At 37.6% G+C, this 19504-nt stretch overlaps 1 protein-coding gene across 2 annotated transcripts in view; it reads right to left on the bottom strand.

The window, feature by feature from the left end:
• The window catches only part of NOTCH2 (notch receptor 2), a 169941-nt gene that overhangs the window by 25306 nt on the left and 125131 nt on the right, over positions 1 to 19504 (bottom strand). Inside the window, exons 13-20 of one of the 2 annotated variants that reach the window (XM_046005562.1) lie at positions 17886 to 18078; positions 16364 to 16509; positions 14274 to 14387; positions 11765 to 11884; positions 10943 to 11095; positions 3019 to 3247; positions 2112 to 2313; positions 377 to 530 (exon numbers count right to left, since the gene is read on the bottom strand). In XM_046005562.1, coding sequence (XP_045861518.1) covers positions 377 to 530; positions 2112 to 2313; positions 3019 to 3247; positions 10943 to 11095; positions 11765 to 11884; positions 14274 to 14387; positions 16364 to 16509; positions 17886 to 18078 — 1311 coding nt within the window. Of the gene's footprint in view, positions 1 to 376; positions 531 to 2111; positions 2314 to 3018; positions 3248 to 10141; positions 10509 to 10942; positions 11096 to 11764; positions 11885 to 14273; positions 14388 to 16363; positions 16510 to 17885; positions 18079 to 19504 lie in introns of those variants that run through there. The other variant, XM_046005571.1, reaches the window with a different exon arrangement.

Genomic DNA, 19504 nt, shown 5'->3' with positions numbered 1-19504 from the left:
GCTGAGCATGGAGTCTGCTTGAGATTCTCTTTCTCCCTCCTCACTCTCCCCTCCCCATCCCTCACTCTCTCGCTCTCTCTAAAATAAATAAGTAAATCTTAAAAAAAAAAAAAAAAAAGAAAGAAAGAAAGAAAGAAAAGAGAAGAAGTAAGTCCTGAAAGTGGAATATGCCTTCATTTCACTTTACATACATTTCTTTTTGGAATCTCTAAACCTGTGCCTCTGTCTTTTCACCTTCCATCTCAGACCCTTTCTGTAGAGTCCTGCCCACCAACCACTGTCTGCTCTCCCATGATTAACAATACCTGCCCTAAAATGCAGCTAGTTGGCCGATACTTTGGGGAGTGACCCTGGAGCCTGAAGGGACAGAGCTCACCTCTATGGAAAGCTGCCACCTCACAGGACACATTAGGCACATCACAGTAAGCACCAGCCCATCCAGATGGACACAGGCACCGGGACTCTGCTTTTTCCTGAATGCAAGTACCTTTGTTTTTACATGGAGACCGACTACAGAGGTTCACCAGGGTCTGAAACAGAAGGATACAGCAACATCCAAATATCAAAAAAGAAGAAAATAAGTCACACACACTGAATTTTAAGAATAAAAGGAGAGCACACTAATTAAAAAAGAAAAAAAGGACCCCTTGTCACATCTTAAAATAGTCCAGTGTTCTCAGGTAATCCAATCATTTTACATAGTCTAATTCTTCTTAGCTCTGCTATTTAAAAAGTTTTTACCACAGAAGTTTAAGCATTTGAGGGAACCTAATAGTTTAAGTTATTCCCTATGTTATGATTATGTCCAGATCTGTGGCCACCCTGCACAGCCAGAAAGAAAGAAATTACAGCTGTCAGGTCCATAACACCTGTGCTAATTCTGTGGGAGAAATCTACATGGGTCTCAATCAAATCTATCCAGGTGAATACGAGTAAAAGGACTTAAAGCCTGTTAATAAACCTAAAAGTTGTCACAAAGCTTACTTAGAGGGGAGAAAATCAGGCTTATGAAAAACACGAGGCAAAGAGTATGAGCGGACTAGTCCCATAACTCCATAACTCGCATGTGGTGACTTGATCCCCAGGGAGAGCACGGTCACACTCATGGAGTGTGTGTGAAAGAAGGGGCCAGTGTGTTTGGGTGGAGCACGCCCTGCTACATTTAACTTCACACTGTGAGAATGAGCAAGAGCCCAAGGAAGAATGATGTCCTTCTGCTCCACAGAATCAGCATCAAGCTGTTTAATTTAATATGCAGAAGTAGGTTATTTGCATGTCCAATATAACCAAAGCCTAACTGAAATGCACCCTGTAAGTCTAGTTAAATTTGGACACTTAGTTCTAAATTCTCTGGAGTTCTGTTATTCTATCATCCTATCATTAAGAGGTAAAAATAACATAAAATTAAATACAATGTGGGCGCCTGGATGGCTCAGTTAGCATCTGACTTTGGCTCAGGTCATGATCTCAGGGTCCTGGAATCAATCCCCACATCAGGCTCCATGCAAAACGGGGAGTCTGTTTGTTCCTCTGTCCCTCTCTCCATTCATTTATTCTTTCTCTCTCAAATAAATAAATTACAAATAAATAAAAATAAATAAATACAATGCCGTTTGGTATGCAACTCTAGAAAAACTACTTTGTCCCCTTTAGGACTCAGTTTCTTCTTTCAAGAAATGAAAGTTTGCCCTCGTTGGCTCTGAGAGTCTATAAAAATGTAAAAAAAAAAATTTACATATATGAATTAAAAAAAAAACATGTGACTAGCTTGGTTTTGAGAATATTACAACACGGCAAGACATAATAATAACTTTAGACTGTTATCTTCCTTTTTGTATTTCCAACATAAATACTATGTACTTATTTTCCACATGTATTTCTCTGTAGTTCTTGGTTAGCCTGTTACAGCCATCTCATACTTCTAAATCTGTATAATCTTGCCAGTGTCATCATTTCGGAATCTACCAGCTGTTAAGAAGTTATGCAGATTTATCTCAGAGACATCCCCTCTGAGAGCCAGAATCTTCCCTTTTAGGAGGGGCTTATTCTGTTTAGAAGAAAAATAAGTGTAATATTCACTAAGGGAGCCGAGGGGACTGAAATTTAATTACCTGACAGTTTTTCCCCGTGTAGCCCAAGGGGCAGGTGCAGCGGTAGGTACCCAGGCCATCAACACATATTCCTTCATTTAAGCAGGGATGAGAGCTGCATTCATTGATCTCATGGAGGCAGAAGGGGCCAGTGAAGCCCACAGGGCACAAGCAAGTGAAGGAGTTAATCCCGTCGACACAGGTGCCACCATTGAAACAGGAGCTGAGAAGCAGAGAAAGCAATGCCAGCTATGTAATCTGGGTCCTCTGACCTGCTATTTAAAAGTCAGTTTCCTAGAATCTAACATGTTACAGAGGCAAATACTCCTGAGTATCTTAAACTCCTAGATCTTATAAATTTTCTTTTTCCAAATTAGATTGGGTGTCAATCAGCCCGAGTCCGAGCTTCATTTCTACAACCATAAAGGTTACAGGAGTAACCTGTAAAGTGAGTGTTTCCAGGTTTTACCCAGTCCTGTGGTTTTCCATGTATAACATTTCATTTTATCCCTAAGTCAATTTAATTTATAAGAAAAATGCCAAATAAGTAGGTCTGGACTCTAGATTTCTGAAAGAGAAACAGAACAAACTTGTTGATAAAAAAAAAAAAAAAAGGGAATTTTAAAATGTCAGCTGAAATGAATAAGGGGCCAAGAGGAGAATGGAATAGCATTATAACTTTTCCTATTCCCTAAGCATTAGAAATAAATTATGGTCTGTCCCACTAAGCTTTTCAGCCTCTGACCTTTCACCTGCTAACTACACATCTACAGAGAATCAGGAAGTAGGCAACAGAAGACAATGGAAGGGGACCCAGGTAGCTACCTTACCCTGCCCTGCAACCACAGCATTGTGCTCTGTAGTTTTCCCTCCTTTCTCCATTCTCCCCATAAGACAGTGGTGGCTGTTGAGTGTATGGGCTGCTCACCTCTCAGTGCACTCATCGATGTTGTTCTCACAGTGGACTCCATCAAATCCCAACTGGCATTTGCAAGTGTAACTGTTGACATAGTCAGAACAGGTCCCTCCATTCTTACAGGGTTCACTCAGACACTCATTCATGTCTGTCTGACACTTATCCCCAATAAAGCCAGGATTGCACAGGCAGGAGAAAGTATTCATTCCATCTACACAGGAACCTCCATTCTGGCAAGGATCTAAGTCATTACACACAAGAATTAGAGCTCTGAACTATAGTATCGATTTAATCTTAGACCTATAAAGGTGAGTGACCTGAAACAAGTCACACTAAGAACAGTAACAATTCTGACTTTTCTCTACTTATACTTTTCTTTACAGGTATTTTCCCTTGACTCCTCCATTTACGAAAATGAATGCAGTAACACTTGCCTGAGATTCTTAGCCTATTTGATAACTGGAATGAACTATGCACACACCACTAGCAGTTTTGCAAAATTAAGAGTCCTAAAATTTACAATGGTTGCCCGTATTTGCTAATCAAGTATGTGTTCCCAATATACAGAATCTCAAAAATACCAGTAAAGATTTTCAAAAGGTGTATGTGGTAATGGGAGTGGGTGATGTAGGATAGCATACATACTAAGCAGCCCCCTGTGCTGATCTGTATTTCCTATCTTTGTCCTCCCTTCATCTTTCATTTCCTTTCCTTTCCTATTTTCTCTCGTTTTTGTTTTCTAGATTTAGGCAGAATCAGGAAATATTTTTTAAAAATTCTGTATCACATCGATCAACCTTAGAACACTTTAGGCTCACAGTAATTACTCAACAAATTTTGAGCTACTATCATGGCACAGTCTTCCAAAATATAGATGACATATAAATCAGAACAAGAAAAATAAGAGTTAGCCCCTGCTCCTGAGGAGCTTAAAATATATTGCAAATACTGGTACTCTACATAAAAAGAAAACTAAACAGCAGGTGGGTAATGTAGCCCTGATTTGATAAGAGGCTTATTTAAAACTTATTCATCTATTAGGTTAATTCCACTCTAAGGCTCATCTGCAATCTTTACTGGAAAAATTGTAAAAATCATTATTATTCCTTCTTATCCACAGTGCATAGCACACTGTAATTTCCATAGTGTCTTTAAGGAAACTCGCCATAACTTACTGAATTATTTTAAATTAATTATAAATATTGCTAGCTTTACTTCCAATAGGAAAAATTTTAAATACTGAAAATTTTGACTGATAAAATAATTAATGTGGAAAAGAAATCCAAATAATTTGATCCCACTCCTTTAAATTTCTCCATCAACTGCTATGAAATATTTTTTTCACTACTTACTACACAATGTTGAATTTGCATATCTTTCTTTGCCAATAGACTATGAATTTCATGAATGTAAACACTGAGTTTTATCTACCTTGGCATTGCCAGGACATAGTTTGGCGCCACCCATATGGTGATCTGAAATTATGTATGCTGTGAATTAGGTGCCATTACTCTTAACACATTGTGATAACCTTGTTTGAAATTTAATGATTTAATCACCACACAAGTAACTGAGTACTGATAAGCAGTGAGTACTGATAAGTAACTGAGTATATCACATGCATGTGATGACACTGTCAGAGCTGGAGAAAGAACCAGAAAGATAAGACGTAGGTGGAACAATCCCAAGAGTTTACAATAAGATGAGAATAGCTAATACTCATGACAGTCAAAATGAAAAGACCTCCTAACTAAGCACTAAATAGGATCCTCAGAGAATACTATCTCAGTAGTGATCCATTTTTGTCCTAGACTAAAGGCTGTCTGGACCTAACAAATCCTGAAGAAAAGACCCAAAGGATCAAACTGTTTCCAAATGATCCTTAAAACAAAGCTTGAAAATATCTTTGTAAAAGTCTAGCATCCAATAAAAAGTTACCTGGTAGGCAAAGAAGTAAGAAATACAACTCATGATGAAGGTAAAAGTCAAAAATAGATACAGACCCAGGGGGGGCACCTGGGTGGCTTGGTGGGTTAGAGCCTCTGCCTTCGGCTCAGGTCATGATCTCAGGGTCCTGGGATCGAGCTCCACGTGGGGCTCTCTGCTCAGCAGGGAGCCTGCTTCCCTTCCTCTCTCTGCCTGCCTCTCTGCCTACTTGTGATCTCTGTCAAATGAATAAATAAAATCTTAAAAAAAAAAAGAAAAAGAAACAGATCCAGGAATTTCCCATATGGTAGATTCAATGTGAAGATCATAAAAAAACTATGATAAACATACTCTTTATGTTCAAGAAGAAGAAAGCATGAACATGACAAGGAGAGAGATAAAAGTATAAGGAAAGACTCAAATCAAACTTCCAGAGATAGAAATACAATGAAGAAAAAAATAATACTGAATGAGATTAGCAGCAAACAAAACACTATAGAGGAAATGACTAGTGAACTTGAAGATATATCAAAATATCTTCAAATAATAAAATTATCTAAAATGAAACACTGAGGGAAAAAAACTCTAAAAAAATAAATAAATAAAATATAGTATTGTTGAACAGAGAGACAACTTCAAGCAGCCTAAAAGATGTATGATGAAATTTGTAAAGGGGAGCAAAAAAGTTTTGAAAAAAACAGTGCTTGAATATTTTCCAAATCTGGACCCATATATCCAAAAATGTCAATGAAACCCCACTCCAAAAGGAACATGAAGAACAATAAGGGGCATTATAGTCAAACTGCTAAAAATCAGCAGAAAGAAAATACCTTAAAAACAGCCAAAGGAGAGAAAATAATATATAAAGAAACAAATATAAGAATTATTGCAGGGGTGCCTGGGTGGCTCAGTGGGTTAAAGCCTCTGCCTTCGGCTAAGGTCATGATCCCAGAGTCCTGGGATCGAGCCCCGCATCAGGCTCTCTGCTCAGCGGGGAGCCTGCTTCCTCCTCTCTCTGCCTGCCTCTCTGCCTACTTGTGATCTCTGTCTGTCAAATAAATAAATTTAAAAAAAAAAGAATTATTGAAGATTGCTCCTCAGAAAAAATGCAAGGTAGAAAAGAATGGAAGGATGACTTGACAGTGCCAGAGGGAAAAGTCAACTTACAATTCTACTCCCTATGAAAATATCTTTGAAAACTAGCCAAAATAAAAACCTTTTCAGACACAGAAAGGCAGAAAGAATTAATCACTAGGAGATAACCACCACAAGAATTATTAGATTAATTTCTTCAGGCTGAAGGAAAGTGATAACTTGACAGATCTATGCAAAAGATCTATGCAAAAGAATGGAAAACACCAGAAACTATAAATATGTTGTTACATATAAAGATTGTTAATTTATTTTTACATCTCTTGAAAAATTAATTGACCATTTGATGCAAAAATAATATTTTCAGGGATTATGATACATTTATGACAACGATGGAACAGAGGGCAGGAGTGAAAGTATAAGCATACTGTTGTAAGGTTTTTATGTGCAATATAAAGTAGTAGAGTTGAAGGTAATCAGTTAAAGTTGCATACTGCAAACCAAAACCACTGCCACCACCACCAAAAAAAAAAAAAAAAAAAAAAAAAAAAAGATACAGGTAATGTGCCAGTGGGGAAATAAAATGTAATCCAAAAAATGTTCAATTATTTCAAATGAAGGCAAAAAAAGAGAGGGAAATGGAAAGAGAAGGGAAAAGATAAAGTAAAATATAAGATGGCAAATATTGAACTCAGTTTAAATGGCATGAACACCTCAATTAGAAGTTAGACACTGTCATATCAGGGAGAAAAAGCAAGACTCAACATATGGTCTCTATAAAAAACATACTTTAAAGACATAGGTAGGCCAAAAGGAAAAGGATGGAAAAAATACCTAACAATAATCAAAAGAAAGGGAAGGTAGTTACATTAATATCAAACAAAGGAGACTTCAGAACAAGGAATATTACAAGGGTTAAATAAGGTTATTTCATAACAAAGGACACAATTCTTTAAGAGAACATAACAATCTTCTGTACTTAAAACCAGAGCTTCAAAATACATTAGGCAGGGGCGCCTGGGTGGCTCAGCAGGTTAAAGCCTCTGCCTTCAGCTCCGGTCGTGATCCCAGGGTCCTGGGATTGAGCCCCGCATCGGGTTCTCTGCTTGGCTGGGAGCCTGCTTCCTCCTCTCTCTCTCTCTGCCTGCCTCTCTGCCTACTTGTGATCTCTATCTGTCAAATAAATAAAAAAAATCTTTTTTAAAAAATCACTAATTTATAGAATAAGCAGAAAGAAAATCAGGGAAGACCTAAAAATACTATTAACCAATTTGAATTAGTAACAGCTATAGAACACACCAAGAAACAGCAAAACAGACATTCATTTCAAGTGCACACAGAACACTTACCAAAACAGACCACAGACTAGGCCATAAAATACGACTTAATACATTTAAAATAATCCAAATAATGCAAAGTATGTTCTCTGATCACATGGAATTAAACTAGACATCATAGCAAAACTATCTGGAAGGAATCAGCAACAAAAGATACATGGAATTAGCAACAACATAGATGGAGCTAGAGAATGTAATTCTAAGCAAAATAAGTTGGAGACAAATACCATATGGATATGATTTCACTAATATGTGCAATTTAAGAAAAATGAATGAGCAAAGGGAAAAGAGTAAGAGAAAAGGAGAGAGAGAGAAAGAAAGCAAGAAACAGACTCTTTACTTTAGAGTTACTGGAGGGGAGGTAGGTGGGCAGAAGGGTGAAACAGGAGATGGGGATTAAAGAGTACACTTACTACGATGAACACTAAGTAATGTGTAGAATTGTTGAATCACTATATTGTATAACTAAAACTAATAGAACAATGTATTTCAATTGCAATGGAATTAAGATTAAAAACTTGATAAAAACGATTTGGAATTAAAGAACACACTTCCAAATAATTTATGAGTCAAAGAACGAATCAAACTGGAAATCAGAAAGTATTCTGAAAAAAAAACCAAAAAAACCATGATATATCAAAATTTGTGAAATACAGTTATATCAGTGTTTTGGGAAAAAAACATATGGCCCTAAATGTTTATTATGTTAGAAAAGTAGGAAGAAATAAAATTAATGGTCTATGCTTTCATCTTAAATTAGAAAAAGAAGGGCAAGCTAGATCCAAAATAGGAAGAATAAAGACCAGAAATCAATGAATTAGTAAACAGTAAACTAACTGAGAAAAATATGAAACTAAAAATGGGTTCACTAAAAAGATTACTAAAATCAATAACTTTCTACCAAAAGCAATCACAAAGAAAGGGAGATGTAAATTACCAATATCTGAAATCAGTGAAAGGAAATCACCAGAGATCTTACAGTAAAAGTACAATATAGGAATATTATGAATGTCAATAATTCTGACAATTTAGAGAAAGTAAAACTCATTCCCTGAAAGATACAAATTACCAAAGCTCAATAAAAAAATACATATCCTGAATAAATATATTAAAGACATTAAACTTATAGTTAAAACCTAAGAAAGTAAGTTCCAGACCTAGATATTTAGTAGATGTAATACCAACTGTACACAAACTCTTTCAGTAAATAGAGAGGAACCAATTCCCAATTGGTTCTGAGGCCAGTGTTGCCCTCTTACCAAAACCATACAAACATAGCAAAACAAAGTTGGGGAACAATATCTTTCATGAACATAGACACAAAAATTCATAACAAAACTTTGAAATCATATCCAATAAATAGAGAGATAATACATAAAGACCAAGTAGAATTTATCCCAGGAATTTAAGGTTAGGTTAACATTTGAAAATCAATTAACACAAGGGGCGCCTGGGTGGCTCAGCGGGTTAAAGCCTCTGCCTTCAGCTCGGGTCATGGTCCCGGGGTTCTGGGATCGAGCCCCGCATCGGGCTCTCTGCTTGGCTGGGAGCCTGCTTCCTCCTCTCTCTCTCTCTGCCTGCCTCTCTGCCTACTTGTAGTCTCTATCTGTCAAATAAATAAATCTTAAAAAAAAAAAAAAAGAAAATCAATTAACACAATTCACCTACATTAAAAAAAAATATACTACTCCCTCAACAGATAAAGAAAAATCATTTGAAAAAAATCAACATTCATCAACATTCATTCATTGTAAAAAGAAAAAAAACTCTCAGCAAACCAGGAGTACTGAATTTCTCAATTTGATAGAAGACCAAAAACAAAAACAAAACAAAATAAAACAACCCAAAAAACCCCCAAACCTACAAGTAACATTATACTTAGTGGCAAAAGATTATATACATGCTTCTCCCTGACCGAGAATCAAGAGCAAAGAAGGATTTGCTTCTCTTACCATTTCTATTCTGCATTTACTAAAAGTCTTAGCCAGTGTAATAATGCAAGAAAAACAAAATGTATACAGATTGAAAAAGAAATAAAAATGTATTTGGCTATACTTATTTAGAGATAACATGATTATCTGTAAAAGAAAAAAAAAATCCTGAAAATGTAAACTAAACTAGAAGCTAAACTAATCTAGAATTAATAAGTGAGGTTAGCAAGATTACCACACAAAATTACTCTTTAAAAACCTTTAAAACCCACACTACATGTAAAAATTAACTCAAAACAGATTGTGGACTTAAACATTGCTAAAAAGTATAAAATTTTTAGAAAAAATCAAAGGAGACAGAGCTCAGTGATCTTGGGTAGGCAAAGGTTTATTAAACAATATACTAGAAAGATGAACTCTGAATGATTATATTGAATTTCATCAAAATTAAACTCTTCCTCTTCAAAAGACAGTCAAAACAGAGGCTATAATTGGGAGAAGATAATTTTTTAAGGCAAATATCTGACAAAGAAATTGTATCTAGAATATAAAGAACTCAACTCAATAATGAGACAAACAATCCAATTGTTCAAGTGAACAAAAGTTTGGAATAGATAGTATAGCAAGTAATATAGGCAGCTGACGAATAAGCACATGAAAAGATGTTCATAATAGTAATAAGTAGGGAAATTCAAGTTAAAACCATTGTGAGATACCGTATACAGCCACTAGAAAGGCTAAAATTAAGGGCAATCACATCCAAATGTTCTTGAAGATGGTTCACCTGGAACTCTCAAACAGTGCTTTTGGGAATGAAAATGGTAAAACTATCTTGGAAAACATTTTGGCTATTTTTGTGAAACATACCTACCACATAATTCATCTATTCCACTTCTAGGTATTTACTCAAGAGAAATAAAATCACATGTCTACATAGACTCACTCACAGCAGCTTTATTTATAATATTCCCAAACTTCAAAAAAGCTAAATGTAAATTATAGTATATATATAGTATATCCAAATAGTGGAATACTACTTAGCAATAAAATAGAATGAATTATTAATACATGAACATAGATGAGTCTCAAATAATATGCTAAATGACAGAAGTCATATTTCCTCTCCTAAAAAAAGTTTGCATGAGATGATTCGATTTACATAAAATTATAAAAAATGCAGGTGAATCTGTAGTGACAGAGGTAGATCCCTGGTTACCTGGGACAGGGAAGGGGAAAGGAAGACAAATTTAAAACAGAAAATACTTTTAGGGGGATGGATATGTTCATTATCTTTAGAGATGAATTCAGTCGTCAAATGTCAAAACTTACTGAATTACACATTTAAAATATTGGTAGTACACTTTATATTAATTATACCTCAATAGATCTGCTAAAAAAAAAAAAACCATCACAGCATTGTTCCCACTTTATCAGTATATAAAAACCAGTAAGGGAACGCTTAAAGAGATTTACTGCCTCAACTACTAAAGTCATGAGCTTTGAAAGAAGATATGAAAAATCCTCATATTAAAGACACATGATAAACCGTTAGGGTGGCCAGTCTCAGCACTGAGAGGCAACTGTCTTGATGGGGCTCTGCTCTGCTCCCTGTATGCCTCAAGGGGCATACGAGCTAGCTGGCATACTCACTGGCAAGACAGTCATCGATGTCCTCCTCACAGTCCATACCACTGAAGCCTGGAGGACACTCGCACATGTAGCTGCCCTGGGTGTTATGGCAGAGACCGTGGTTCATGCAGGGCTTGGAGACACACTCATCAATGTCAATTGTACACCGCTGACCTAGAAATACAGGTGCAATGAATGATCCTGTCTTTGGAAGGCATGGTCCCTGAAATGTATAGGGCATCCAAACTTCAGCTGTGGAAGATGGGGATATTCTCGTTGGTCTCCTGTTTTGGGAAGTCCTGTAAGGCTTTGTGCCCTTATTTTTATAAGGGCACAAATATTTTTATAATTGTTATAAATTATTTGGGGCAAGTTTTGTCCAGGTGGTAAAACTGCCTTAGAACATCTTGGTTTCAGGGGCGCCTGGGTGGCTCAGTGGGTTAAAGCCTCTGCCTTCAGCTCAGGTCATGATCTCATGGTCCTGGGATCGAGCCCCACATCGGGCTCTCTGCTTGGCAGGGAGCCTGCTTCCCTCTCTCTCTGTCTCTGCCTGCCTCTCTGCCTACGTATGACCTCCGTCTGTCAAATAAATAAATAAATAATCCTTAAAAAAAAAAAAAAATACATCTTGGTTTCAGACTCAGGCTGGAGTCTTCCAGCCACTAGGGGGCCCCAAAGACATGAAAATGAAAAAGGCTTTCTAAGTCATGCCAGTTAGCACTCCTAGACAAAGGCAGGAGTTCTTGATGGGCAGGGCTCAGAAGACCTGGGCCTTCAATGTTAATCTGAAGACCTGACCACTCTGTTTAAAACTCCTGCCTTCTCTAACTCCTGCATTGTTACCTTGCCAGCCAGGGGCACACAGGCAGGTGTAACTTTCAAAATTTGGTGCCTCTTTGCAAACAGCAGCATTTTCACATGGGTTTGGGGAACAGGGAGCCAACACCGTCTCACAATTCTTGCCTGTAAAGCAAATGATAGAATTTAGAGAAATAGCCCAGGAAACTGAAATCTTGCAAATTCTATGCCAAAGGATGCTCTCTGAATCCAAGTCTAAGGTTGAGTTAAGAACTTTGGAATCTGAGACCCCTAGGTCCTTTGAGTCTTAGCTCTAGCTTGATTACTGTGTGACCTCAGGCAAGTAATTTATCTGCTCTGAGCCTTCCACATAAGCAAAATAAGAACCAGGATGGTACATAACTTATAGATGCTTTTTGAGGACTAACAAAAAAATCCTTACCAAGTCTTTATTAGCATAGAGGCTGGCACATAGAGTGAGCACTCAACAACTGTTGGGCTCCTCCTGTCTTTACTATCATGGGTAGTTATTATCGTGGAGTGGGACACTTGCATCAGTCAAATGCAATAGTTTCTGCATCTCCATTGCTAAGAGTCAGCCACTCGGAAGCTCAGCCACACAGATCCTCTTTCATATGAGCCAGGAAGAAGCAACAACACAGGCTCCCTCTCCTCACAACCTCTGCTAGCCTGTTCCAGAAGGCAACAGAGTTGATCAGAAGGCCATGAGAAGCAAGAAAGAGTGAGGTAATTCTGATTGCCTGGTAACATGTCTCCTTATGCCAACATCAACAACATGACATTGATATTTGCATACCAATATTTCTTCCTTTAGCATACTGGATATAAGCTTCCAGCATGGGGGGCTGTGGGGGGGGGATGGTTTTATTAAAAGGAAAAGAGGTTTTTTTAAAAGTCAAGTTACAACTAACTCAACCTAAAATTCCATTCTAAAATTTCATATTCCGAAAGAAAAAAATTACCATTAATTTTTACCAACATACCCAACCAGTTTTTAAGGTATCTGGTCAGAATAGTGGCTCGCAAGAGAAGGCAATATTGTTTAGTTCCTTTCATGCTGGCAAAGCCCAATGACAGAACCCTTATCTACACTGAGCACTGAAATTTTAATCTACATAGGCTTTCAGTCTAACATAATTTCCCGAAGTTCACACACAGTAAACTCTTTATTGGGATCCTAATGTGAAGAAAAACCAATAGCCAGCATAGAGTCAAATATTCTTACAGTATCTGAATAGCAAGAAGACAAAATAAATATTTTCACACCTACATCACACTCAGGTAAGCCTATGATATAACTGAGCATAGTGACACCTGCTTATATCTCCCTGCAGCCATCAAGTCTCAGTCTTTCTGGCTGGGAGATACTCTTCTTACTATCAACAAATGTGATTAGTTCTATCATTATGAAATGTATTTTTTAGACATCCTTTGGGGATAGCTAGGGATATCCAATAACTTCCATTTTATCAAGGAGCATGGTAAATGCAGTTTGCCTCCATGAACATTTCTTCCAAAGAGGGTCTAAGTAACAATGTAGCATCAAGTCTTTTAGGTAACAGAGTTACAGTTTTGGCCACTCTGCCATTCTAAATAGCTAGAGTCACTAGTAACAGCTACTACAAACAGTCCACCAGGGGAGAGTAAGAACTCAGCCATGCTCCTCCCTACACGCTGCATACTGAAGAAACATGCAAAGCCATCATCCATATTTCTGTTTTGTTCTCCACAGATCAAGAAAATGGATGATGAAGAGGTAAATAAGCCACACAAATACAACCACACAAAACAATCACAAGACAGCAGTAATGAGGCAGGAAAATACAACGAAGAAATAAATGTCCAAGCACACTCCTAAAATACCACCTGAAGCAAAGAACACTTGATACGAAATGAAGTAACACCCATGTCTTCTATGTGTGGAATCGCCATCCAAGCGGCAATACCTCTCTGAGTGAGACGTAGTGGTACTGAATGTAAGGAGAAGAAGGGCTGTTAAGAGCATGAACTTTGGATTGAGACAGACTGAGGGGCAAATCTACCACTTACCAATGTGACTTTCAGCAGGTAACTTCTCTTTGCCTCAGCATAAAATGGTCATAGGAACTTCTACTTTGCAGAATTATTGTGAGTACTAGATTAAGGAATCCAAAGTATACAAAGTGTCTGGCATACAGTAAATTATCAGTAAGTGGTGGTTGTTGTATTATTGAACTAAGACTAAGAACACAGGGCATGACAACACTGGGTCCCTTCAGATAATGAATGAAACCAACAGCCATATATAATTTTAAAGAACATTTTAAACTCCAAAGTACAAAGAAGGCAAATGAGTTCCCTTACCAGTTGTATCTAGGGAGGCCACAGGGTTTTGTCAGGGCTCAAGATCTAGTCAGTGAAGGCAGAATGGTTGACCAGGGACTGATTCCTCAGAGCAGCACCACTGCCCCACAGACTCTGTCTCTCAGACTCAGGGGTTTGGAAGGACAAGGCAACGTGCATTCCCTCTGGTCCTTTCACCTGCAGAACTCACCTGTGTATGGCAGCACACAGTGGCAAGTATAGCCACTTATGTCATCAAAGCAGGTTCCTTGGTTCAGACATGGATTTGAAGCACATTCATCAATATTCACTTGACAGTTATAGCCTGTAGACAGAAAAAGGGAAAACCCCCAAATAGTGAGAACTTTGTTAGCTCCTCATTATCTAAATTACTAAGCAAACCTCTTCATGATAAATATATTTTTTAAGATTTTATTTATTTACTTGAGAGAGAGAGTGCACACACAAGTCGGGGGGAGGGAGAGAGGGAGAAGCAGGCTCCCCCCTGAGCAGGCAGCTGGTTTTGGGGCTTGATTCTAAGACCCCAGGATCATGACTTGAGCCAAAGGCAGACACTTAACTTACTGAGCCACCCAAGTGCCCCTCATGGGAAATATTAACTGCTTTAGAAATTGAATTTCTTTAGGCCACTGGAACACTGGTTCATTCATTTCAGTGGCAAGTCCATGACATACAGTCAGTCAGTAAAACACAGTCAAACAGTTGAATAGAAAAAGTATATTCTAATAGTCTAAAGCTTGAATGCACCTTCAAATACAAGTAATTCCTCAATAATGGACCAAGAAGCTCATTTATGTTAAAACTCTGCTGCTGTATGTAAATATTAGCTCTCTCTATACAAAGCAGCTGGTCAGGGCCTAAAAGGGGGCATAATTAATCAAGGGATAATTTTTTTTAAGATTTATTCATTTATTTGGGAGAGAGATAGGGAGAGAGCATGAGCAGGGGGAAGGGCAGAGGGGAAGAATCTCAAACAGACTTCCTGCTGAGTGTGGAGCCCCATGTAGGGCTCAACCCCAGGACTGTGAGATCATGACCTGAGGTAAAATCAAGAGTTGGGTGCTCAACCGGCTGAGCCGCCCAAGTGCCTCAAGGGATAATTTTTTTTCAGACATTAATCAAAGTCTCTGGTTTATGCCCACTTTTTCATATGCACAGCCTCTACTATTAATGTAGCAGTACTTCCTAAAGCCATAAAACTGTTTTCCCCTGATCCAAGACATGCAATCTATTCCCACTATGAAAAAGAAGAAGTATCAATGGGATAGGACAGTACCCAAGAGCCTCAAGATAGAGGAACTATAAGCACTGTAAATAAAAAAGATGGTGGTCTGGCAGTACACAGGTCTGGGTTCAAACTGTACTCTGCTACTCACCAGTCACACAAGTTTGGATTTTACATTTTGATTTTTATTTTGTTAATTGATCAGCAAGTCTCAATGAGACAAAGAAATAAAAGCACTTCTAAATTTCTTTGCAAATGTATATGTCAGAAAATTAATGACTAAAATATAGTCTCAGAAAATTTTCAAATACATAAATAAATAAATAAACTGACCCTGGAACATATGTAAACAGTGGTCAGTAAAATTCTCAAATAATCAAATAAACTGACCCTGAAACATACTGATGTATTGTGGTAGCCTGGAACAATTTTTGAGTGGAGAAATTAAAGGCCAAGTGGATAGAGGAGTGCAAGATAAATGATATACCCACAGATTTCACTCTCATGAGTTTCTAAGAGAAAGTTGATGGTGGAAATACAATGGCAACTCAAAAAATGATTTTATACAACAGCCACTATAATACATTTTTCCAGAAGGCCACAGGTAGACTATATGTTTAGGTTATCTCAACGTGTAAGATAATTTGTTGGAAGATGTCTGGAACACATGGATTCTTCCACGGCATGACTGTTCTCATAATTATAGTAAGACAATATTCTCATTCTACTCTCTACAAATCTCTTTTGAATTACCATAGAATCAAACTGGCACCAGGGAGCTTACAATTTGCACACCTGTCCAGAGTTGTATAAGTGGAATCCTAGCTGCTCACCTTAAATAGTTCTGTAGCTCACCTCTCTGCTAGTAGAATTGGTATCTCTTTACATTTTTATTTCCCAAGTGTAAAAACATTAAGTTCTTATAAATATTAAGTTCTCAAATTAAGTTTGCTGTAAGAGTGAATAGGAACAAAGAAAGGGAAAGAAAGAAGTCCAAGAATATGCAATAAGAAAAAGGCATAAAGGGAGATGGAAATATGCACTTCTGTTTTCACCTTTAAAGCCCTTCTTGCAAGTACACCTGTATCCATTCACCAGATTGTCACAAGTTCCTCCATTCTGACATGGGTTAGAAAGACATTCATTTTTGTCCACTTCACAGTTGATGCCAACCCAGCCTGCATCACAGAGGCACTTGTACCTGAAAGGAAATATAGCTTTCTTTACTATGGGAGGATAAATGTACACTTGAGTCTTGGGTGAAATATAAGACTTGGTGAAGAAATGAGGGACAGAGGAGCTCATCAGTAAGCTAATCTCATTTTTACTCTTCTAGGAATCTATACTTGGATCGTTGTGGACACAATGTGAATTGTGCGGCCCCATCTGGAGTATTTAGTAACAAGATTTTTCCAGTGCTTCCCAGCTCACCAAGATGCTAGAGAACTTAATTAATTACGGTGAGCTTTCATATGTAAACAGCAGTCAGTAAACACACTGGACCAATCTGAAAGGCACATTAATGCAGATCAATCTGAACTTTTATTATACACAAAACTAAAGTAAAGCAAACCTTAGGATCATTTGTTTCTGATGCAAAACAGATACCCAAGAAGTAGGTTCGTATCAGAGACTAAGTCACTCTGAGGAGTTCCTGGGATGTCTCACTTTTGAGACATGCTTTGTTCTCTCCTGAAACCCTGCCCCAGAAAGCATGCAGGGTAAACTGAGCAGGAAAAGGAACAAAAACGAAGGTGTCTGAAATACATGTATACTGTTCACAAGTTGAACATCATTAACACTTAGATTATAGCATCAGGAAATAAAAGCTCTCTTGTGTGAAGATTCTCAGGAAAAGGGTAGATGGTTGGGATGCTTTGCAGGTTACCATATTCTGAAACAGATATACCGAGGTAATTCATTTGGAAAAATTACTTGGTTTCCCTTTCAGCCCTAAATTCACTCTTCATTCTTTCACCTGTTTTAAGTATGGCAAATGGCAATGCCTAGAGCCCTATCTTCTGGCAGGCACAGCAAGAGTATAGGACTATCTTGTGTGACCTAACATCACACTCTGAGTTTCTAGAAAAGTACCTATCAACACATCACACAACTCTCAGGGGCTTAAACCATGAATGTTTTATCAGGGCCATGTCTAAAGTTAGCTGAGACCAACTCCACTTCAGTGGCACACTGGTACCGTAACAGAAAAGAACTGAGGTGGTTTTTTGTTGTTGTTGTTGTTGTTGTTTTTAAGAACTGAGCTTTTTTTAAGCAGCGGGAAAGACCTCCCTTAGAACTCAATCTTGCAGTGATTTCTAAAAGCACAATTGCCAAAGACTCATAAAATAATGCTGGACTTCTCCCATGAGCTGACTACCTCCCTATTTTCTACATATTCAGTCATGGAAGGTAGAGCAAAAGTGGTGGTTTGGAAGACTGAAGGAACCTACCAAAATCTATAACCCAATCTCAGCTTAAGCCCCTGAACGACTTCCACAGGGAAGGGCCTGTGTTGAAACCCAACTAGCTTGCTACAAGTCAAGAAGGAACAAATCGTACATGGCAGCTACTCACCCACTGAGGCCCCCAGTACAGTTTCCGTGGATGCAGGGACTGCTCAGGCACTCGTTCACCTGTGAGTAGCAGCTGGGGTGATGGGGACCCTCGGGGCACAGACAGCGGAAACCATTCACATCGTTGATGCACGTCGCACCCTTGCGACAGGGATTGGAGGCACACTCATCAATGTCAATGTTGCACCTCTGCCCTATAGAAAAGGGAAAGTTTTTGTCAAATCCAAATCCTTAGGGACGAGACACAGAACAAGGAGAGATACTGTGTTGACACCTTCCATCTGTAAGGCTGTAAGGTGCCTTGGACACCAAATGCAAGATTTAAATAAGACACCTAAGAGCACTTAGCACCATGCAAGAAGTAGCAAATAGCATAGTCAGTCTTCTGATAATACAGCCAAATAGCTGTATTATCAGAAGACTGCTAACAAATAGCTGGAACAGCATTGCAGTGTTTTGATACATTTCTTCTCTATCCCATCTTAGAAACAGGGGAACTTCAAAAAGAGAACATCAAATGTTACCAAAGTTGGCTGTTCCTCTTGCTGCTGTTCTGAGTACTATCAAAGAAGCTTTTATCACTGCTTTCAGCTGGTTCACCACAAAATAAATTTTTCAGTTAGTCAACCTCCTTCATCTCTACCCATGGTATATCTCAATTGCTCAGAATACTTAGTGAATAAACAATTAATTTAGTAATTATATGGGTTTCAAAGAAAACCATTTTCCTTTCGTTCTTAGAGTTGTATTAATCCATTTTCTACCTAAGAAGGGTATTCTAAAAATAATGATATTGTCTTCTGATAATTGAGAAAATAATCTAGGGTCTCTTAATCTAGACCAGTAGTTCTCAAACTTTAATGTGCAAAGAGTCTCTTAAAATACTTGTTTTAAAAAGATATTCTTAGGTCCTATCACCACAGACTGATTACAATCTGGAGTGGAGTCCAGAAAACCATATTTTAAATAATGCAGATGGTTCAAATATTACATTTTGAAAACCTCTGATATAAACAATTATTAATAATCACATAGTAATGTAAATACTCAGAATATATGAAATTAAGTAAATATATTCTTCCTCCGAAACCTCCATAAGGCTGCACTTCAAAAAGATGTCAGCTCTAACCTTGACATTTGTTGCTTCAAGTTGATTAAAGTATGCCACTTATATAAAAGTTTTGCTTTGTTAGATTTCGAGTAACTGAGATTTAACTATACATTCCAAAATGATATAAAATTTTTAAATAACCCATAATTCTGTAAATGAGTGGCAATAACAAACTGCTGTGAAGGAACTTAGAAGTTTCAAAGAATACAATTTTCTGATTCAGATAAAAACATGCATTTTTTATTTAAGAAAGAGTAACCCTGCATTTAGAACAGGAAATTCCAAATGAAATAGATCCACACCCCTTTAAAGTATGGGTATTAACATTTTTTCACTCTCTGCTGCTCTCTAAACCATTATTGGTGGTTCTTGTGGTAAAGACCCATAATCTGGTAGTGGTTGCTGTTTTCCTCTTAAGTGTTTTATTAATAACTTATTTTTAAATACTATTTTCTTAGCCTCAACCTCAGAATTTTTTTTAGATGTTTGCCACTGGCACCAAGAGAGGA

The sequence above is a fragment of the Meles meles genome, chromosome 1 (assembly GCF_922984935.1).
Source record: "Meles meles chromosome 1, mMelMel3.1 paternal haplotype, whole genome shotgun sequence".
Classification (NCBI taxonomy): Eukaryota; Metazoa; Chordata; class Mammalia; order Carnivora; family Mustelidae; genus Meles; species Meles meles.
Note: the sequence above shows the minus strand (reverse complement) of the source record. Positions and strands in the feature narration are given on the sequence as shown.